This window comes from Columba livia, chromosome 8 (assembly GCF_036013475.1).
Source record: "Columba livia isolate bColLiv1 breed racing homer chromosome 8, bColLiv1.pat.W.v2, whole genome shotgun sequence".
Taxonomy (NCBI): Eukaryota; Metazoa; Chordata; class Aves; order Columbiformes; family Columbidae; genus Columba; species Columba livia.
The window spans coordinates 8,136,099-8,155,816 of record NC_088609.1 but is presented as its reverse complement, the minus strand read 5'-3'; the positions used below and the strand labels follow the sequence as shown (position 1 = coordinate 8,155,816).

Genomic DNA, 19,718 nt, shown 5'->3' with positions numbered 1-19,718 from the left:
CCACACAAGTATATATTTAACCAGGCATAGGTAGTCTTTACTTTGCTTAAGACCAATCTATTAGCAAAAGATGACAAATATTGTCTTTATTTAGTACTGTGATACAAAAATCATAACATTTTACATGTACTTATTCAACTTCCTTTCTTGCCCATTTTGGTTGTAGCCAGGCACTCTGCACTAGCTCTCTGAACTCCTACCTGCTGTACAAGGGAAAGATCTAATATAAAAGTTTAGCATCCCTAGCTCCAACTCCAAGCATTCTCTGGCCTACAAGATCACATCCAAGACAACAACCATCAGGCAAAGCACAGCAAATAACTAATGCATACACAGACCTCAGTTTCCTATGTATTAATGTGTCTGAGAGGATCAAAAGGCACTTGTCAGTCTTGTGCTGTTCATCTCAGCCCAACTGGGATGTCAATGAACACTTAACCATTTGGCCTCAGTGAGCTAGAAACACATGGATTTTGCTGCCCTGGGTTGTAGAGCATGCACCTTCTCTGCAGTGGGCTTGACTTTGCATTTAGACTGGCCCAAGACTAGTCACTGTTTAGCTAAGGCTAAGGTCTGTATAGCTTAAGCTATCCAGTTCAGTGAAAACTCAACTAGAAACAACAGAAAGACCTGTCAATAAGCAACATCCAAGAACTTGCAGAGTTCATCTCCTAGCCCCTGGCTGATAACTACACAGAAATGAACAGAGTGACTATGATACAAACTTCTAGTAGCTGCTGCTTTAGGGCAAAACAGCTGCATGTCTTGTCTGTGTGCAGCATTGAATTACAGCAAGGTATGGGGATGAGTGCAGGAGTTTTAAAGTCCAACTCTGGACAGCCAGGACAAAAGGAAAGAAGATGCCACAGGAATGAGTTTACAATCGGTTTTTCAGTATACATCTTCCAATAGCAAGCCTTTTTAACGTGAAGATTTGCCGAAACGAGTCTCACTGTATCTGACAGATTGCTAGTTCTGTCAGGAGCATCAGCACTCCAGTTAGGTATTGACTTTGGCGAAACTGTAAGAAAGAAAAAATACATGTCAAAATGAAAATCCTCTGTACCCAGAACAGTGAAGCCTGTACATTGTAGACTAAATTTAAGCAATTGCATTACACAAACTGTTCTTTAACTTGGAAGACTGTATTGTATTCCTTGAAGAAACTTCAGGAAGAAGTAATCTTCCATGGTTTTAAAGCATATTACAGATACCTCTGTATGGAAAACAGCACCTTTGTGAAAAGGGTTACCAATGAATTCGTTCTAAGCAAGATGTTTTCACTCTTAAGATCTTCTGGCTCTTAGCTCACTCATGCACCAGTTATCTTTATATAGCAGGATAATTATATTTGTCTTCTGTGTCTTAATAACTGCAATACTATAAAGCTAATTATTTTTTAATATCTTAGGCTTAAAAAGATCCCAAACTTAGTCAAAGTTTGGCCACCAGGCAAATAAACTTTCCTGTTTATACCACAGCTAATACACCTATTTCTGGCCCAAGACTAGGGCTAGTAACTTCTGATGCAACATAGTAGTAAAATACTGTACTGATAGTTGTCCCAACTCCAGAACTAATTATGACTAATAAAAGCTGAGGGTTTAACAAGTCCTTGTAGAAAATTACACATAAGAAACATGATACCTTCAAGTTTCAGAAGCAAGGCATTTCTAGACAGGTACAGCTATTTTATTTGTCCAGCATGGGTTAAAGCCTCACCTTTATAATCCCATCACAGTGTGCTGAGGCAACTGCTGTAGAAACTTTCACCAGTTTTGTGGCTGACAAGTGAATCTTAAAGTGTCTGTAGAAGTGGGAATAAAGGCAGTCCATAAACACATCCACCTCTTCTTGAGTGATCTCTCCTGGAGTTTTTTGGATTGTAGCCCACAGAGCTTGGGCATCCTCCAGATTAATGGCGTACGAAATATGCAGAGGATGGGGCAGGCGGGGGACAGAGAAAACAAGTTCTGTGGCAGATGCGGGTTTGTCTACTTTACATCCAGTCCACATGGCTGCCATCCAACTGAGATTGAAAGGGCTGAGGGACAAACGGCGGAAGCAGCAGTCAAAAGTCTTCTGAAACCAGGTTCCAACAATGGCCGTGTTACTCTCTGCCCCGTTGACAAGGAATAGAGGTAAACAAGTGAAAGCCTCTGGCAAGTTCTCAGAAAGCTCATCTCCAGCCACACAGCAGAACCAGCCCGACCATATCACTTTCTCTTCAGAGTTTTTTGGGGATGCTGATGATCTCGAGGAAAGCTGAGGCAGGGAAAAGAAACATTTGACTTTTTTTTTTTTTTAGTCAGATGTTTTCTATTTTATAACTTCAGGTGTTGGGTAGAAGACTTTTTTTCAGGACCTCATATATAACAGTCTTTAAAGCTCATACAGTTATTTGGTCTGTTCGTTACATCTCTAAAAGACGCATGCAATTCTGTTGAAAACAGCAGGAAAAACACTTTTTACATCGTTAGGAACAGTCCTGAAATCAGAGTGTATGCTGCTTAAGAAGAGCCAACCCGTGGTACATCCTGTAACCATTGCCCTGCCCAACTTGACAGTTCAGTAGCATCTTGAGGCAATCATTTCAGAAATATTAGACTTGAGCTATGGCCAGGAGATAGGATTATACCCATTTTATCCAAGAAGTTAAATTACCTGTCCAAGCCCTTGCAGTAAATGAGTTGCTGAGCTACAATATTAGACAATTGCTCCTTTTACTCTGATTTTATCAGCTAATTATAATTACTGGACCTGCTGTGAAGGCTCCTTACCTGCACAAGAATGGCTGCCTGGTCTCGGTCGCTGCCTTTCAGGTCTGGGAGGCTGGTGACAGACACCTTGATGTCCAGCTCACCCCCTATCTCCACCGCCAGCCCTTTCTTCTTCTCGGCGGCGACGAAGGCGCTGAGGAGCCGCGAATAATCCCTCAGGTGAGCCTCGGAGAACCGGTACAGGGGAGTCACGCTGTACAAGGTCCATTGCTTGCGCAGGAGAAACGCCGTTCTCTGGGTGTCTTCCTAAAACAAAAAAGCCAAGACGTTAATATTAAAAGCCAACAAACGGGGAGAGCTTTCCCTGGGCTGAGGGGACGGGCAGGCCTCACCGCAACCTCCGCCGCCCCGGCCTTCACCTGCGTGCGCCGCGGCGCCGGGGGCAGCCGGCTGCTGGGGCTGAGCGCGGAGCGCCTGCGCGCCCTTCCGAAGGGCAGCCCCCAGGACGGCCGCCCGGTGCTGGGTCGCGGCTGTGCCGGCCCGTCGGCCGCTGACTCCATCACGGGCCCGGCGCCGCTCCCCGCCGGGCGTCTTTTGAACGCCCTTCCCGTCAGCCCCCGCGGCGCGCTGGGCGGGACGCCGCCGCAGCCGCCATATTTGTGGCGGGCGGAAGTGAGGGAAGGAGAAAGACTGTGGTGCCGAGTTCCTTGTGAGTGGCCGGTCTGCCGCGGCTCAGCGTGAGGCGATCGTCTCGGGGCGAGGCGGGCTGTGCCGGGACGCGGCCCGCCTTCCCGGCCCTCGGGCTCTGCTCCCCGCGGTGCTCTAGGTCCTCCCCGCGGGGAGAGGCCGCGGCTGGCGCTTTCCTTCCCGTGGCCCTGCCCTGAGCGTGTGTGGCGGTCCCGCCTGTCCCCACGCTGTGCGATGGCGCTTCCCCGCCTGCTGCGGCTGTGGGCCCGGGCCCCCGGCCTCGGGCGGGCTCTGCACCGGGCCGGCTCGGCCTCGGTGGCTCCAGGTGAGACAGAACCGTGTGTCTTGTCCCCACAGGCTCCCACGGGCTTTGGGGTTTGGTTTTTATTCTTCTGGGGACGCAGGTCAGAGTAGCCTGTGCAGGAGGTTAAAAGCATACTCTTTACAAATTGCTATTGGGAGATTTAGGCTTGACACAAGAGGGAAGATTTTCATGCTGCTATTGGAATAATCTCCCCGGGGAAGTGGTGGGTTCCCCAGCGTTGGATAATTTCAAGGTTCAGCTGGGCAGGGTGCTGGGCCAGCTTGTCTAGACCGGGCTTTTGCCAAGAAAGCTTGGATCAAGTGGTCCTTCTGCTTTCTTCCAACCTGGTATTCTGTGATCGTTTCTTCAAATGTATGCATTTTTTTATTTTGGCATCACAGTGAATTGTGATTCAAAGTATATTAAAACCACATTGTCCAACCTTTTTTTTTTTTAACTCTTTTAAAATTCCTGAGCCTTTGCTTCTTCCCACCGTCTTTTTTTGCGTAGCACACAACTTATAAACAACAGGGGGAGCTGAGTGCCTAACATGAAAACAAACTGTGCCCTCTCCTCTTTACAGCCTTTAGCCTGTGATGTAGGTAGGAAGACAAGTTCATATAATTATACACACATATAGATGTTTAGGTAATGGCATTCTGCAAACTTTTCCTTGCAAGCTGAAACTCTGGCATGTTCTGTAAGTAGCATGCTTAGTTTTATAACTAAGTCCTGATGCCAGGCATGTTGAGGTCTGTGGAAAGTCTGTAATCATGGTTCAGGCCTTTTACCGCTAATTGGAGGCAGGAAGGTGTTCAATTCACACCGATGTAGGGGGTGTCCATATGTTTTAGTCTGGGCTTGTCAAGCCCTTTTGCTGCTGTGTCTTCTAGATTTGAGTGTGGAATGCTTAGTGTGCCTCAAGACTAATCTGCAGCCTTCCCTTCTCCTGCCCCTGGAATTTGCGGGGCAGAAGTGTGCAGCAAGGCTGTGTTCAGATTTCTCTATGAAAGCTTGGCAGAGATATGGAAATAATTCCTCTTAAATTGTTTAGAATCATTTTGTGCTATGCATGTCCTGCCATCGTAGTAGTTGTACTGGGGATATATGAAGCTATTTCTTTGGAGATGCCTGTATTGCTGTTTGGGGAGCTCTGTAGCTGTTCTGTCTTGTTTGTCTGCAAAAGTCACAAAACAATTTATTGTTTTTATTCAAGACTTCAATAGCTTTGTCACTCGGACCAACACTTGTGGAGAGCTGCGTTCTGCTCACGTGGGACAAGAGGTCACGCTGTATGGATGGATTCAGTACCAAAGGTAAATACAAACCAAGGTGAACACAGAGATGCTTGTTTGCTGGATCCCATGTGTGCTCTAGGCCTGGATTCAAACACTTGTTTTTTAATGCTTCAGGTTATCTTTTAATATTCTGCAGTAGGCACTTCTGAAGTGACTAAAACAGTTGAGAACCATGCCAGATCAGTATTTAAAATTTCAGAGTTTCATACACGTGTTAATTGTTCCTTATTACAACTCTGTAAAGCAATTAAATATTATTATCCTCACTGTATAGGAGAGAAAATAAGTAACATATTTATAGCAATTCTAACAGCTGTGAGCAAATAACTTCTTTTAGATAGCGTCCTTAAATTTTAAGCAAGCAATGTTGTTTGTCTTTTCAACTACAGCATCTAATTATGCAGTTTAAAAGTATACAAGCCTTGCTTTAAAAATAAATACTAAGGAAAGGTAGTAAGCAAAGGATGAAATGTTAATTTCAACACTTTGCTATAAGTGATGTGATATAATCACTCCTAGTGGAGTTGGACGTTTTGTAAGTATAGGGTGAAAAGCAAATCTGTGTACAGCATGGACACTACTCCAAAATATTCTGATCATGGATATGTGCTTGTAAAATGAAGATAACTCCTGTGGCTTTGAAATTATTTAGTATCAAAAGTTGCCTTTTTGCATTTTACAGTCTAGAGAGGCTGGGTTTTATCCAGTGTTGTTCTGCAGTGATGCTCAACATGAATTTTTTTTATTAGGAGGTTTTGAGTATCTCATCTTTGAACAGGCATCCAGGGAGCTCAGGAAACAGAGTTAACATTGTTGCAATTTGATGGTTGTGCTCTTGCTTTTAAAGACAGCCAGAGCCTGTTCCACTTGACAGCTTCTTGATGGATTGAGTACAACGGTAGCTGTCTCTACTGCAGCTGAAGAGATCAAGATTTGTGATTCTGGGTCTAGACATGTGGATTGTTCATGTGAAACTTTTTATGGGACCAATGTTATCTTTCTTGTTTTGGGGTTGGACTGGTTTTTTGTATCCGTGTGTAGCTCAGTTTTATTGCTCATAAGAAACTTCTCAGTGAGGGTAACGGAGCCTGGAACAGACTGCCCAGGGAGGTTGTGGAGTCTCCTACTCTGGAGACATTCAAAAACTGCCTGGACACCTTCCTGTGTAACCTCATCTGGGTGTTCCTGCTCCGGCAGGGGGATTGGACTGGATGAGCTTTTGAGGTCCCTTCCAAGCCCTGACATTCTGTGATTCTGTGTGATTCTGTTTATCTGAACAGTGTTTCCCAGCAAGAAGTTGCATGTGTTGTGAATCCCCATTCAGTATGAAATAATGCTCAAATTAAAATCCTGCCTCTCACAGTTATTTGCACATTGTTTTTTGTGGCTGGGCAAAATGTGAAACAAATTGTTCAAATGAGATTCAGATGTGGGAGAAGTGTCTGTTGGTACATTCCTTGGAAGTGCTTTGAGCTCAGTCACACGGTACAGAAAGTAGTTAGTTGCCATGTGCTTTGGCGTAAAAATCAAAAGACTTCTGAATTATTGAAAAAAGCTTTTTCCTTTTGTGTTTTGCATGGATCAGACAAGGCCTGTTTCTGGTTCTGAGGGATTTCCAGGGCCTGACCCAGGTCATCATTCCACAGGATGAGGTAAGTGCTACCAAAATATGGGTCCCTAGTTGTTTTTTTTCCCTTTTGTTTGGTAGTTTGGGTCCAACAGACAGGGCAGGGAGAACGAAGTGCTTTGTCAGACTGGGTGCTCTGCCTCACAATAAGACTTCACAGAATCGACTGGGTTGGAAAAGACCTCAGAGATCATCGATTCCAGCCCTTGGTCCAACTCTAGTCCGTTTACTAGGGCATGGTACTAAGTGCCATGTCCAATCTCAGTTTAAAAACCTCTAGGGACGGCGAGTCCAGCACCTCCCTGGGCAGCCATTCCAATGCCTGACCACTCTCTGTAAAGAATTGCTTTCTAATATCCAGCCTTAATATTTCTAATATCTTTCTAATATTTCTAATCTTTCTATCTATCTTAATATTTCTAATATCTTTCTAATATCCAGCCTTAATATTTCTTTCTAATATCCAGCCTTAAGTATTATGAGGACCCTGGTCTGACACTGCAACAGAAACATTAATCCTGTTTCCCCTGGGTTATGAGGAGTGATCCTGGGTTTAAATGGGCCATTATGAAACAAGGGTCTTTGTCCTGTTCTTTGAATTTTTGTGAGACGTTGTCATCTTCTTGTAGGCACATTCCCATGTGAAGCAGCTCTTGTCTAACGCCCCAGTGGAGTCTGTTGTGCGAGTGACTGGAATTGTGTCCCCTAGGCCCCCAGGCCAGGAGAATCTGGTGAGGATGTTGGGGTCTCTCAATGTTTTTATTCCTTGTGGTAAAGAGCACATTATTAGTGGGATTATGGTGGTTTTTGTGTCGAAGCTTTGCCATGGCTTCTGGGTGTGTGACAGCCTATCCTCAGATAATGGGAGGTGAAATAACTGCTATGACATGTCACTTAGGAGAACCTCAAAGCACATTAGAGACACCCACAAATCAAATTATATTCCAGCCCTTTGAAAGGATAATGGCTTTTTCAGGCTTTCAAAGTGTGGTTGAGGTAATTTCTTTTTCTTGAAAATAAGTATTGTCATCACAGGTTCCACAGCATGTGATGACCTGTTTCTCGCTCAGAATAGATTTTGCTGTTCTCTTTGTATGGGAAACAGAGGTTGAATCATTTTTTAACGTTATGCATTCCTCAGCTCTCATTGAAACAGCCGTAGATTAATCTGTCAGGATTGTACATACCCCATCATTGTCAGGCCTAAAACGAGAATCTGGATTAATGACCGTAATTTTTTTTTTTCTCTTACTGCTTATAGATGTCCATAAAGAATGCAAGCTTTGAGCCATGCTTTTATTTCTTTTAATCATTTATCATTTTGCTGGAAGGTTGTAGGTACTTTCCTCTTGTAAACAGAAAGAGTTCTGTAGGATTGCATGAACTCTCAAGTGGCACGATGCTAAGTGGGGAAGCTGTCTGTTCTCCCTGGATCTAAGAAAAAGACGACTAGTTCTGAGAACTGGTGTTCAGAACTGGGGGTTCTGAGAAGTTCCTCACAAGCTGCCTTTTTTTGGCTTGTATTAAGGATTGATGGTAATGCTGCTAATGCACACTAAAATGTATGCTCTTTGGTTTCATTGAAGCTAATGGAACTGGTATTTTGTCCAAAGGTCTGTGCCTGCCTGTTCCTTTGTGCTCAGCATGTCCTTCAAGGAGAAGGCGAAGGAAAAGTAATTATACTTCTTGTAGAGATCAGTGTGCTACTGGGAAAGAAAATGCCATCTTTGGTGAGGGGACTTGTGTTTTTCTGAACAGAATGGAAATCTAGGAGAAATGTGTCCTTGAGAGAAGTTCTCTGAGTTATACTGTGTTATAAGACAGGGAGGATAATCACATGGGTTTCTTTTTTTCCCCTCACCATCTGTGAAATACCTTTTCCTATTTGTTTTCCTTAAGTTTTGAATCTTTTTTTTTCTTCCTTTTTTTTCTCTAGAAAATGCCAACAGGGGATATTGAAGTGAAGGCAGAGACTGCAGAGATTCTAAACTCCTGCAAGAAGCTACCTTTTGAAATCAAGGATTTTATCAAGGTTTCGGTGTTTTTTCTTATTTTTTTTTTACCGAAGTGGTGGCTTTTCAGTAAATTTGGAATTTGCTCAGGGTAATGGCAAAACATGTTAGAACTTCAGTTCTACCAGCTCTGCTTTGGGGGGGGGACTATTTAAAATAGGGGTGCTGTTTGTTAGCTGCAAGTGTATATTTCTAATTAGAGTTAAGCAGAAAACAAGGCTTCAATGATTCCAGTGCACTGGGGTTTGCAAATATCACTGTAAGAACAGATGGTAAAGAGAAGAGTGAGAGAAATCAGGCTATGCTGGTGTTTCTGAGAATGTGGAACAGAACCTGCCTGTGCACTGCTGTGTTTGAAGGCAAGAATGCTTAGCCTTACCTGGACAAGTAGCTGGTCAGCCAGAGGATTTTCTTCCTCTGTAAATGCACAGTCTTAAACCAGCTTAGTTTTAGTGGAGGCTCCATGGTGTACGAAAGGCATCAGTGTTGATTTGAAGATACTCTCTGTGCCATTGAAGCTGTGACTGATACATACATGTTGGAATTGGGAGAACTGGGTCCTTTTCCTTCTGTGTTACAGGCCCTGGACAATTCCCGTCATCCACGCTACTTTAATTTTCCTGTCTGTAATCAGGATGTATCAGCATTTAGTTGCTCCTTTAGACCTAAGTATTATACCTCCCCTCTGCTTAAAAGTCACAGGATTGCTGTAGTCCCTTGCAGTGGACTGAGAATGAGGAGGAGTGAAATCCTGAGCTTTAATGAGGCAGCTCTTATAACAGTAAATGTTTTGGTATTTTTTTTAAATATAATTGTCATGCATAGAAACACCCTCAGTGGCTGACATTTGTGTAGTCTGTAGGTAAGGGGTGGGTTGTGGCAATAAAGCAGCAGTTTTTTTAGCTTCCTTCTTTTGTCCTGTGACCGTAGGAGCGGCTTTATTGGGCACGCAATTTGAATTTTTGTCTCTGAATCCTAATCATCTCTTATCTCCAGAAATCAGAGGCCTTACGGATGCAGTATCGCTACTTGGACTTGCGTAGCTACCAGTTGCAGTACAATCTGCGGCTGAGATCACAGATAGTCATGAGGATGCGGGAATATCTGTGTAACCTCCATGGTAAGAAAAACTGTTGAAGAACAGAGTGCAGCAAACAACACTTTAGCCCTCCCTTCTGCTTGCTGTTGCTGGGAGACAGGAGACATTGCCAGTCAACTTGTTATTCCAAACTGGTCCCACTTAGTAAAGACACGTCTGCTTGTGGTGAGGTCTTTAGAGGGGTGTTGGCAGGCCTAAAGAGCCAAGTATGTTGAAATCTCTTAGCATGCTAAAAACAAGATGTTTCAAATGAGCTTTATCCAGTGAGAAAATGCTTTTTGCAGGTAGTTTCCCTCTTTTGGTCACCCAGCTTGGGGCAAGTCAAAGGGATGGATTTCTTATAGGTCTTATAAGCATACCTTAAAATCAGGAAGTCCTTTTTGGAAAAGCAAAGTCTTGCTCAAAATGGACAGAGAATTAACAGTTTTTCAGCCTGTGTAGAGTCCTCTGTTATCAACAGTTCTGGTGGGACATTGGGGTGTCTCAGAGCTTTTAAATGTCATTACACGTGTTGTTCCTTGAAGCAGCAAAACCTGTAGATTTTGAAGAGGCTACATTTTGTGCTAGGTTAGCTGTTTTGCTGACTAAGCCCAGTCTAGTCTACTTTGTGTCTTACTAGTTCTCCCACCTCTCAGCAAATTCCATGTCTGTGTTTGTTCCTCAGGGTTTGTGGATGTAGAAACTCCGACGCTCTTTAAGAGAACCCCAGGGGTACGTATCCTGTTAGTAACACATTTGGCCTCCCGTGATTGCACAGGCAGTTTGTGGTTGAATTATTGTCACTTGCACTCTGCCTTCACTGCTGTTCCCTAAGTTACAGCTCCTGTACAAATTTCTGATATGATACATGGATCCTTTTAAAAGTAGAGCGAGTGAAATGGGAGAGGTCACATCTTGCGTCTTGATTTTAAACCTTCAAATGAATAAAGCTTCTGTCTTGTAGACTGCATGTTGAATGTAAGTCCTGTCCTGGGACAGCCAGATTATAAAACCAAAAAATTCCTCTAGGCACTGTTTCCCCAGCACTTAACTAGTAGGCTACTGCATTTTAATTTCAGAGTTTATATTCCTTTCTTTCATTTCAAAAATAATCACAGAAAAGAGCTATAGCCCAGGAATTGTTGGTGCAGCTAATGCCTAGAGTTCTTGCATTTGAACCCCTTTATTGGATGGTGTATTGTTATGCCTTAGTCTCTTGGAGTAGGAGGTGGAGAATCTACTTGGGGATATTTTTGGATTAAGTTGGTTAACAGATTTTTTTGAACTGTGAGGAAGGGGCCATTTGTACATTACAAGTGGGATTTTGTAATGAGGAGAGCAGGTCCATTGCTCTTGCTCTTCTGGGCTGTGTTGTTAGCTTAGAATTTGTGGATTTAATTCTGCAAAATAGCTGTGTCTGAGGCTGTGTGACTGCCTGCTGTAGAATCCAGTCTCCCAATAACAGTCTATCCAGTTTCTACATTAAATGTGGTGTGAGACTTAAGTCCTGTATATATTTAACCTAATTGCTGCAAAAATGTCCAAGATGTTGATACTAGACTGGATTTGACAGTTGAGCAGAGCTCAGTGAGAGCAAAAGACAGTGAACGAAGGTGTTTTGCAGTCTATCAAACTGTAACTGCCTTGAAAAGGGTAGTCTCTGCTGCTGTTCCTGGAGAACTCCAAAAAGATTGTGCATTTCATTAGCGTTTTATTTCACTTATCACGCTCTAATTGCTGTGCTGACCTCTCTTGCTCAAAAGTTCAGTGTTTCAGTTTTCTCTTGTTTGGGTGGATGGAAGAAAGTCTGTAGAAGAGGTGTGAAAAATTGACTCGTACTTTGAGCTGAGTGCTCAGCAATTATCAGTTCTTAGTTTCTCTCTGGAAGATGCTTTTATACCCTACTCTTTACAAAGGACAGTAGTCTTTTCAGAGTTTGGTGTCATTTTCAGCTGTGCAGAAGGCTCTCTTCATGTGTCAGGTATTTCCTTCCTTAACAGCTCTGCAAATTGCTGCCGCATTTGTTGCTAGGCCTGAACTATGACATGAACTGAAGTTAAAGCCCACATGTCACATGAAGCAATGGAGAACAGGAAATGTCAGGGAAGCAGAAGTGGACCCAGATTTCAAGAGTGGTGATTAGAGCAGTGTTTTAGTTTTACCACATGTTCGAAAAAAGTCCCTCCACTGCTTATTTCCAGACGCTGCGGCCTGTTCATACAGCTCGGTTTGAGGAAGCATTGGGTTGACTTGTCTTCCACTTAGCTCTGCTGCCAGGGACAGGCAGGAGCAGAAAAAAATGTTATTTCTTAGGCTTATTGGGTCCCTAATGTTCAGAGGAGTGACGCCACAATTCTCTGTCACAACCTTGGTACAAGTGACTGAGCAGCTGAGATGGATTTATAAAGCAGAAGCAGTTGTAGATTAGGTGGAAGAAATAAAACTACTCCTTCATGGGGTGGAAAGATTCCTCCCTGCCAACCCAAACACAGCCAGATCAGGGGCGGATTTCAAGAAAAGGACCTAGCCCAAGCTCATCACTGGCTTGTCTACAGTTTCTATGGTAGAGGTCCAGACCTAAAACATCAGCTGCTGAATTTTGTAGTATTTGGCTTGGCTGCCTATGGAAACAAGGCCATGATTCTGTTGGCCTTCTCAAAAAATTTTAAATCTCTTCCTGATTTCCCTCATATTCAACTTGGGCAGAAAGGTTTGGAAAACAAGTACCTAAAGTGAAGTAAGCCTGTAGTGGAGGGAAAGGCTATAGTGTGATCTTGTGTTATCAAGCAAAAGAATCCATGGGAGGAAAAAATGTGATAGGATGCTCCATTTGAAGAATTTGCATTGCTTGTAGGTGGGGTGATTGTAGGAAATGGCTTGTCTCTAGTGCAGGTGCTCAGACGAAAAGTTCAGGTGAACTTTTCTTCAAAATCCATTTGTTCTCATTGATAAACTCAATGTTTTTGCCATTCCATATGCACTTGTAATGTTTTGAGCAAGAAAAAAAAACCGGGCAAGAAGAAGAGCTGAGTTTTCTGAAAGAGAAGGGGAAAAAATAGCCAAAAGCCCAGTAATCCTTGGCAAGCAGCCTATCTGTGTGCTAAATATATTCAGGTCTGCTCTTTCTCTGTTGGGGAACTGAGGCCTCTTATTTGCTGAACTGTGTAAGGTTTTATCTTCTTTTTGATGCCAGGGAGCAAAAGAATTCCTTGTGCCCTCGAGGGAAGCGGGCAAGTTCTACTCTCTGCCGCAGAGTCCTCAGCAGTTCAAGCAACTCCTCATGGTTGGAGGCCTGGACAGGTAAGAGTTTTTTGGACTCCTGTTTTCTGCATGTCTTATCCAGGGTTTGCTTCCTTTGATCTGTGAAGTTTGAGAGACTTTCCCAAGAATTTATTGCCAAGGGGTTTGTGTTTTGAAGAGCAATCTTTAAATACTTAGGATTACTGCAAAGCGAACAGACCTCTCTTGTTTTTTTTAAAGGATCAATTCTATAGTCACAGTTTAATTTACGATACTTTAAATAGACACCTGAGTAAAGGTCCTGTTGCAGGTATTTCCAGGTTGCTCGCTGCTACCGGGATGAAGGTTCACGGCCTGACAGGCAGCCAGAATTCACGCAGGTAACCAGCTCATGCTGCCTTTTACTCTCCTTCTCACCCCAAACAGCTTGTAGATGTTTTCCTTTCTGAAGGCTCCGTTTCTGCCAGCTCTTGTGCTGCTTGGGGGGGGTATAATGTTGTTTGTTGTGTGTTTTATCAACGCAGCTCCTTGAAGTTAGTGTGGGATGCGCTCAAAGTGGTTGCTGTCCTGGGGTGACCGTACAGTCCCAGGTGCAGAGGATGTGGGACTCGCGTTGCAGCAGTGATTGTGTGTGACGATGCCACCTCCTCCTGTCCTGCTGGGTCGGGCGTCCTGTTCCTCAGCCTTGAGATTCCAGGCAGAGTGAGCCTGGTTTGTTCGAGGCTGCTTCTTTTGTCCTTGTCATCATTACCTCATTTAGTTCTCTGAGGAGATTGTGTCCTGAGTCATCGTGCCGTAGGGACATCTTAAGCACACTCTCAGCGTAATGCAATCATGCCATGATTTAATGTAGTATATTGTTTCTTTTTATGCTGACTTTATAGCCAAAAGCTTCTGTAACTTGCAGTGCAAAGGCAAAACCTGTAGCTAATGTGGAATGTCCCCTCTTGTTTTCTATTTTAAGATAGATATAGAGATGTCGTTTGTAGATCAGGCTGGGATCCAGAGGTTGATAGAGGGTCTTCTGCAATATTCCTGGCCTGAGGAAAGAGGCTGCGTTACGACTCCTTTCCCTTCCATGACGTACGAGGAGGCGCTGGCTGAGTATGGGACTGATAAACCAGATACTCGTTTTGGGATGAAGGTGAGGGTTTGCCCGTTGGAAACTCGCAGCTTCTAAAGTGTCTATCCCATCATCGCTGCTTTGTACAGGTGTTCCTCTCTTGAGGAAGAGAGTGTTTGTTTATTTGGCTGTGGGAAAAGATATGTTTTAAGGAGATTTTATTTGAGAGATAATGTATTATTGCATTAGGAAGCAATGCATCTTCACTGTCTTAGGAACAGACGCCCATAAGGCATCCACAGATACTGCAGGTGCTTTTGTCTGTTGCACTCCAGAGCATACTCCTGGTGAGGATGCTTCAGGAGAGGCTTCTCCAGCCTTTTTATGGCCTGAAGATGTTTTCAAGATAACCACCTGCAGTTGTGTGTGTACACTGTTTGTAAATGAAATAAGAGTATGAAAGTATGAACCAAGAATATTGACAAATGTAAGAGGAACAGTGCTAAAAAGCACAAAAGCATGCTAGATTTCTTCAGGAATTCTTTTTTTCAGGGTTCTGTTTCAGTATTGCAGCTCTCTCCACTGTGGTAGGATGTCACCATCTCAGCCTTGGGTTTTCCTGGCTGTCTTGCATTTCTGTTTCTGCAGCATTCAGCTTCCTAATGGTTATTCCAGCTTGGCCACATTTATTTCTTTGTGAACCATTTGATTTCACTGAACAAAGAAACAATGTTCCAGGGAATAGTGTTGAAGGTGTTAAGACACAGGTGCAGGACATTTTTCATGTTTCTACCACCACTGCTTTTTCCTGTGATCTCTCTTAGATAATGGATATCAGTGACTTTTTGCGACGATTGGACATTCAGTTTGTGCAGAATGCCCTCAGTTACCCACGTGGCACTGTCAAGGCCATTTGTATCCCTCAGGGAGCAGTAAGTGATGCCTTTACATACTGCTTATGGTTTATGTCAAGTAAATCAAATACCAATTTCAATTCCTTCATTGGTATGGAAGTGTTCTTTGCTATTACTAGGGGAGTAGTGCCCTTTGGAGAACTTGGGATTGGTTGTGATTGGTTTCAGGTTGGGCTAAATGGGTTTAGAAGAGGGAAAAGGAGATGAACAAGTATTAGGAAGAATATATTGTCCTCAGGAAGGACAGAAACAGAAGAAAACAAACTGAATTGCAAGGTTTTTGAGGACAGGGATGCCTCTCAGCTTGCTTTTGTCAAGGATGACTTCTGATACGCATCTCGTAATGAAAATGTCACAGACCAAATTCAGGGCTGAAAACAGATAGAGAAGGCTGAGACAGCCATTTATTTTAGCAGGGAAGCAGATTTAATTCTGGCTATGGTATCTTTGCAGCGTGGGCAGTATGGAAAAAAAATCTACTAATCACTGAGTTTTATTTGGGGAATGGGACTTTCTTACTATGGTTTCTCTTGGGATTCCTTTAACTCTGGCACAAAACGTAAGTTACTAGCTTTCCACGAGAGGGCACTAAGGTGTGCGTTTGAGCAAAATAAGAGTGATATCTCGAGCCCTTCTAAACTTTAGAGTAGCTGAAAAAATCAAGGTCTTGAAGCAGGTGCTCACTTAGTGCATTTCTTTGCATGTTATAATCAGGCCAGTCAGTTTCCCTTAGTTCTTCCAAATTGAGCTGTGTGTTCCCCATCAACAGTGCAGTGTTACAACCTTGTTCCTGCACACTGGGGGCAGTTGGCCTAATCTGTGCTCACCAGATGCATCTGATCTGTGAGAAGGAAGAAAAACTGCAGCCAGATGTGCAACTTAGAGGGGCCTCTTCCTGAAAGGAGCCCTTGGAGAAGACACACAGCTGGTGCCTTGTGCTGCAGGTCCTGTCCTGTTCCACAGCCCTCCTAAGAACTTGTATTGGAAAGAAAAGAACTTGAGAAGTTTGGAAATGGCTCAGTCTGTAGATTTGAATCCTGATTAGGCTTTCCATATGTTTTACTGGTGTTTAATTTGTCTCCTGTTACTCTTTCCTCAGAGATACCTTAAAAATAAAGATTTGGAGTCATTAAAGACTTCTGCAAAGTCCCAATTTAACCAGGTGAGACAGAAACACGGCTGAGGCTTTGGAAACTGTGAATAACAAAATGTGTATAAAGGCACTTGCAGGCAGAGTAAAGCGGAAGAGCAGCTTTTAATAGCTGAGAGTCAGTGCCTGAGCATGTGATGCTTCAAGGCAAGAGAGGGCAGCACTGGGCTGAACATACTCTTGTCTTTCTTTAGGAAATCATGGAAATTATCCGCAGGCCTGATGGAAGCTTGAAGTCTCTGCTTACCAAGTTTCTCGGTGAGAAGCAGCAGTCGGAGCTTATCCAAGCGCTGAACATGCAGGTGGACGATGTGGTACTGCTGGCTGCTGGTGAACACAAGCAAGTGGTAGGAAGCGTTTCTTGGGCAGCTGTGTGACTTGAATGTTGATGATGATGGCTCCGATGTTATCTGACCTCAGTCTAATTCTTCTTATTATTAAAGTAGGTCATCATCTAATTCTGTGTTGCTCTGGAGCTGAAGCTATAGCAACAGCAAATAAGGCATGAAATGTACCTATTGTTTTTATTTCCTCCAGTCAAATTCTGGGAATAACTCCTTACTGAAACGAAGGCTGAAATATAAAATAGGAGCAAATGAGCACCTCCTTTTCTCCTCCTACCTTAGCTTAATTTTTAAAGCATCAAACAGAGGTTGGAAAACAAGGTCAAGTAGTTAATTTTGTCTCCCATAAGCAGATGACAAGAGTGAAGCACAGCTGCACAGCTGCTTACTAGCAACAGTGATGGTCGATTCTATCCCTACCCCTCTCTGTGTTCGCCTAAAACAAGCATTGGTTTATGGAAAGGTGTTGTGCTTTGCTTTATAGCCAAAACTTTGTCATATTCTCTTTCTATGCCTTTACTTCTCTATGTGCAAAGTGCAAATCTTAACCTGTATTCCCCCAGTTAATCCACATTTGTGTAGCTCTTGAGGTTAGTCAAGGAGAGTTCTGTGAGGATGGAAGAAAATGAGCTTTCCAGCTCCTTACTTGCCTTTCTTTGTCAAACCCTGGAGCTTCCACTGCATCAGCAGGAAGGCGATGTCTTTTAGGAGACAAGGCAAAAGCAACAATGCATTGCAACTGGTGCTGTCTGTGACACTACCTCTGTGGAACACTCTTTCCTGGGTTGGTATTTGAGTGAATTCCCTGTTGGTAAAATTGCTCTGTCTTGTTATCTCCCTTCTCCTTTGCAGTGCTCTGCGTTAGGAAGCCTACGGCTGGAGAGTGCTGACATCCTTGAGGCAGCTGGGCTGGTGCTCCGTGATCCTGCGACTTTTCACTTTCTGTGGGTGGTGGATTTTCCACTCTTCCTCCCCAAGGAAGAGAATCCCACTGAACTGGAATCTGCTCATCACCCTTTCACTGCTCCTCACCCTTCAGACACCAACCTCCTCTATTCTGATCCCACAAAGGTAACTGACTTATCATAGAATCACAGAAGGGTTTGGGTTGGAAGGCACCTTCAAAGCTCATCCAGTCCAGCCCCTGCCATGAGCAGGGACATCTTCACCAGCTCACATTGCTCAGAGCCCTGTCCAGCCTGGCCTGGGATGTCCCCAGGGATGATTCATCCACCACCTCTCTGGGCAACCTGGGCCAGTGTTTTACTACCCTCATTGTAAAAAATTTCTTTCTCATGTCTGGCCTGAATCTCCCCTCCTTCAGTTTAAAAACCATCACCCCTTGTCCTGTTGCAACAGGCCCTGCTAAAAAGTCTGTCCACATATTTCTTATCAGGCCCTTTTAAGTTCTGAAAGGCAAAATTAAGGTCTCCCTGGAGCCTTTTCTTCTTCAGCTTATGCTGACTCTCTTACAGCTGTGTATCCTGGGAAACTGGGCAAGCACAATCTGTTTTTACAGTAAAAATGGTGTTGTTTCATGTTACTGACTACATATTATATGTTTCTGGAAGAGATGGCTTTCAGGTTACACTGAGTGGTAAATATCCATGTGTGCCTCTGCAAAAGAAGCATATAGGAAACAGTTGCTTAGGTGGAGGAATCTTATATTCTGATCCACCCCATGTCGCTTCAGGTTTTGGTGAACTTTGCAGAAGGATTTGTACTGTTCCTACCTCCGTCAGCAGCAGTCTGTGTCTCCCATAGGGCTGGTACCTGAACTGCGACGTGCCTCTGAGAGAGCAGTGTTGTGGTGTCTCACAGCTTTGTTCCCACTGTCTCTGCTGTCTGTGTGCAAGTTGGTGGCAGATGCAGCTGTGCCCCAGCCTTGCTGAGGTGCTCGTTCTTTATTTTCCTGCAGGTCCGTAGCCAGCACTATGACCTCGTGCTGAATGGCAGTGAAGTTGGAGGTGGCTCCATCAGAATTCATAGTGCAGAACAACAGCGTTTTGTGCTGGAGAAAGTGCTGAAGGTAATGCCTACAGATGACTCTAGTATTCTCTTGGAGATTTAACGGATTAATTAGTTTAAATATCCACTTCAAATTCTGAAAGAAACACTTGTGTGCTTCTCAGATAAAGAAAAGTAAGTCTTAGCCCTGAGGGATGGATGACTTCATCATACCTGCATCTTACGTTGATAGTAAGAAGAGCATTGTTTGTCAGTGACACTTATGTAATTTTGCAGGAGGATTCTGAGGTGCTTTCCCATCTGCTTGAGGCTTTGGAGTTTGGAGCTCCACCTCATGGAGGAATTGCTTTAGGTAAGTGTTCTGTAGCTTTCCAGATGCGTGTCTATCATGACTTTTTTTTTTTGGCGTATTAGATCTCAGGGAACAAGCCTCGTGCTTGTTAGCAAAAGCCTTGTCTCCTGCTAATGGACATGGCTGTTACAGTGTTGCTGTGTGACACCACCAACATGGTAACGCTGTGTGAGCTTACATAGCACTTCTGTCTCTGTAGCAGCTTTGTAGAAGGAAACAGAGGTCTCAGCACCAAGTACAGAATGTTTTGCTGTTCCTACCCAACATCTTAGTGTGGTTTAGTTCTTACGCAAGGACCAAATCACTTATTGGTGGCTCTAATGATGGTTCTTATCTGCTGTTCTACAAACAGTATATTCATTAAGGTTAGATCATCTCTATTCTTGTTCCTGTGCATTCAGAACAGGATCGCTGTACTGCATGCCTAGAGGCCTGGGACAGCATGGCACTTCATGTTTCATGCCCTTGGCTCACTGCCACAACCTTGCTTTCTCCTTCAGTCTCGCTTCCCTTCTTCCCTGTCTGTTTTGCTCACTAAATTTGGATAATGTCAGATTTTGTTTCCCTAGAACCTTGAAAGTGTGTGGTTTTTAAAAAAGAAAACAAACAAAACCCTGCACCAAAACAAGCAAGCAAACAAAATCCCTCCACCAAAACAAGCCAACCAGCCAACCGCTACAAAAAACAAAGGTGGCGTTTTGACTTGTCGTCTTCCAGTGTGATTTCCATCCATCCAGTCACCCGGAGGCTCTTGTTCTTTTTTAATTCCTCCTAGACGTAGTTCTCCAGAACTGCTTGATCGAGAGCTTTGTTTGAGCAGTTGAGCAGAGCCCGGACAGTGTTCCTGCCACTTTGCTGCCCTGCTTTTGTTAAGCTGTCTTTGCAAAGGCACTGTCTCTGTCCTGCAGTCCTTGTGTGTTGCAGAACTTTCTGTGATCTTGAAAGACTTTATTTTGTGAGG

General features: G+C 43.8%; 2 protein-coding genes across 4 annotated transcripts in view; one reads left to right on the top strand and one right to left on the bottom strand.

Annotated features, from left to right (window-relative positions):
- Positions 1-11: 11 nt before the first annotated feature.
- Positions 12-3,360, bottom strand: CENPL (centromere protein L). Of its 2 annotated transcripts, none has more exons than XM_021285817.2 (4): positions 3,113-3,360; positions 2,781-3,026; positions 1,723-2,265; positions 12-1,021 (listed from the first exon to the last, which is right to left on the bottom strand). In XM_021285817.2, exons 1-4 carry the CDS (start codon positions 3,278-3,280, stop codon positions 950-952), a joined length of 1,029 nt encoding a protein of 342 aa, XP_021141492.2. In that variant the 5' UTR covers positions 3,281-3,360; the 3' UTR covers positions 12-949. The 2 variants fall into 2 exon arrangements, with proteins under 2 accessions (XP_021141492.2, XP_064927924.1); XM_065071852.1 differs by having other exon boundaries at positions 3,140-3,360.
- Positions 3,361-3,510: 150 nt separating this feature from the next.
- Positions 3,511-19,718, top strand: part of DARS2 (aspartyl-tRNA synthetase 2, mitochondrial) — a 29,612-nt gene continuing 13,404 nt past the window's right edge. The window contains exons 1-16 of one of the 2 annotated variants that reach the window (XM_065071846.1): positions 3,511-3,732; positions 4,928-5,027; positions 6,595-6,661; positions 7,266-7,367; positions 8,573-8,668; positions 9,645-9,768; positions 10,412-10,458; positions 12,920-13,026; positions 13,277-13,346; positions 13,931-14,110; positions 14,854-14,961; positions 16,043-16,105; positions 16,288-16,440; positions 17,290-17,508; positions 18,356-18,466; positions 18,682-18,757. In XM_065071846.1, coding sequence (XP_064927918.1) covers positions 3,642-3,732; positions 4,928-5,027; positions 6,595-6,661; positions 7,266-7,367; positions 8,573-8,668; positions 9,645-9,768; positions 10,412-10,458; positions 12,920-13,026; positions 13,277-13,346; positions 13,931-14,110; positions 14,854-14,961; positions 16,043-16,105; positions 16,288-16,440; positions 17,290-17,508; positions 18,356-18,466; positions 18,682-18,757 — 1,714 coding nt within the window. In that variant the 5' untranslated portion in view covers positions 3,511-3,641. The remainder of the gene's footprint in view (positions 3,733-4,927; positions 5,028-6,594; positions 6,662-7,265; positions 7,368-8,572; positions 8,669-9,644; positions 9,769-10,411; positions 10,459-12,919; positions 13,027-13,276; positions 13,347-13,930; positions 14,111-14,853; positions 14,962-16,042; positions 16,106-16,287; positions 16,441-17,289; positions 17,509-18,355; positions 18,467-18,681; positions 18,758-19,718) is intronic. The other variant, XM_065071848.1, reaches the window with a different exon arrangement.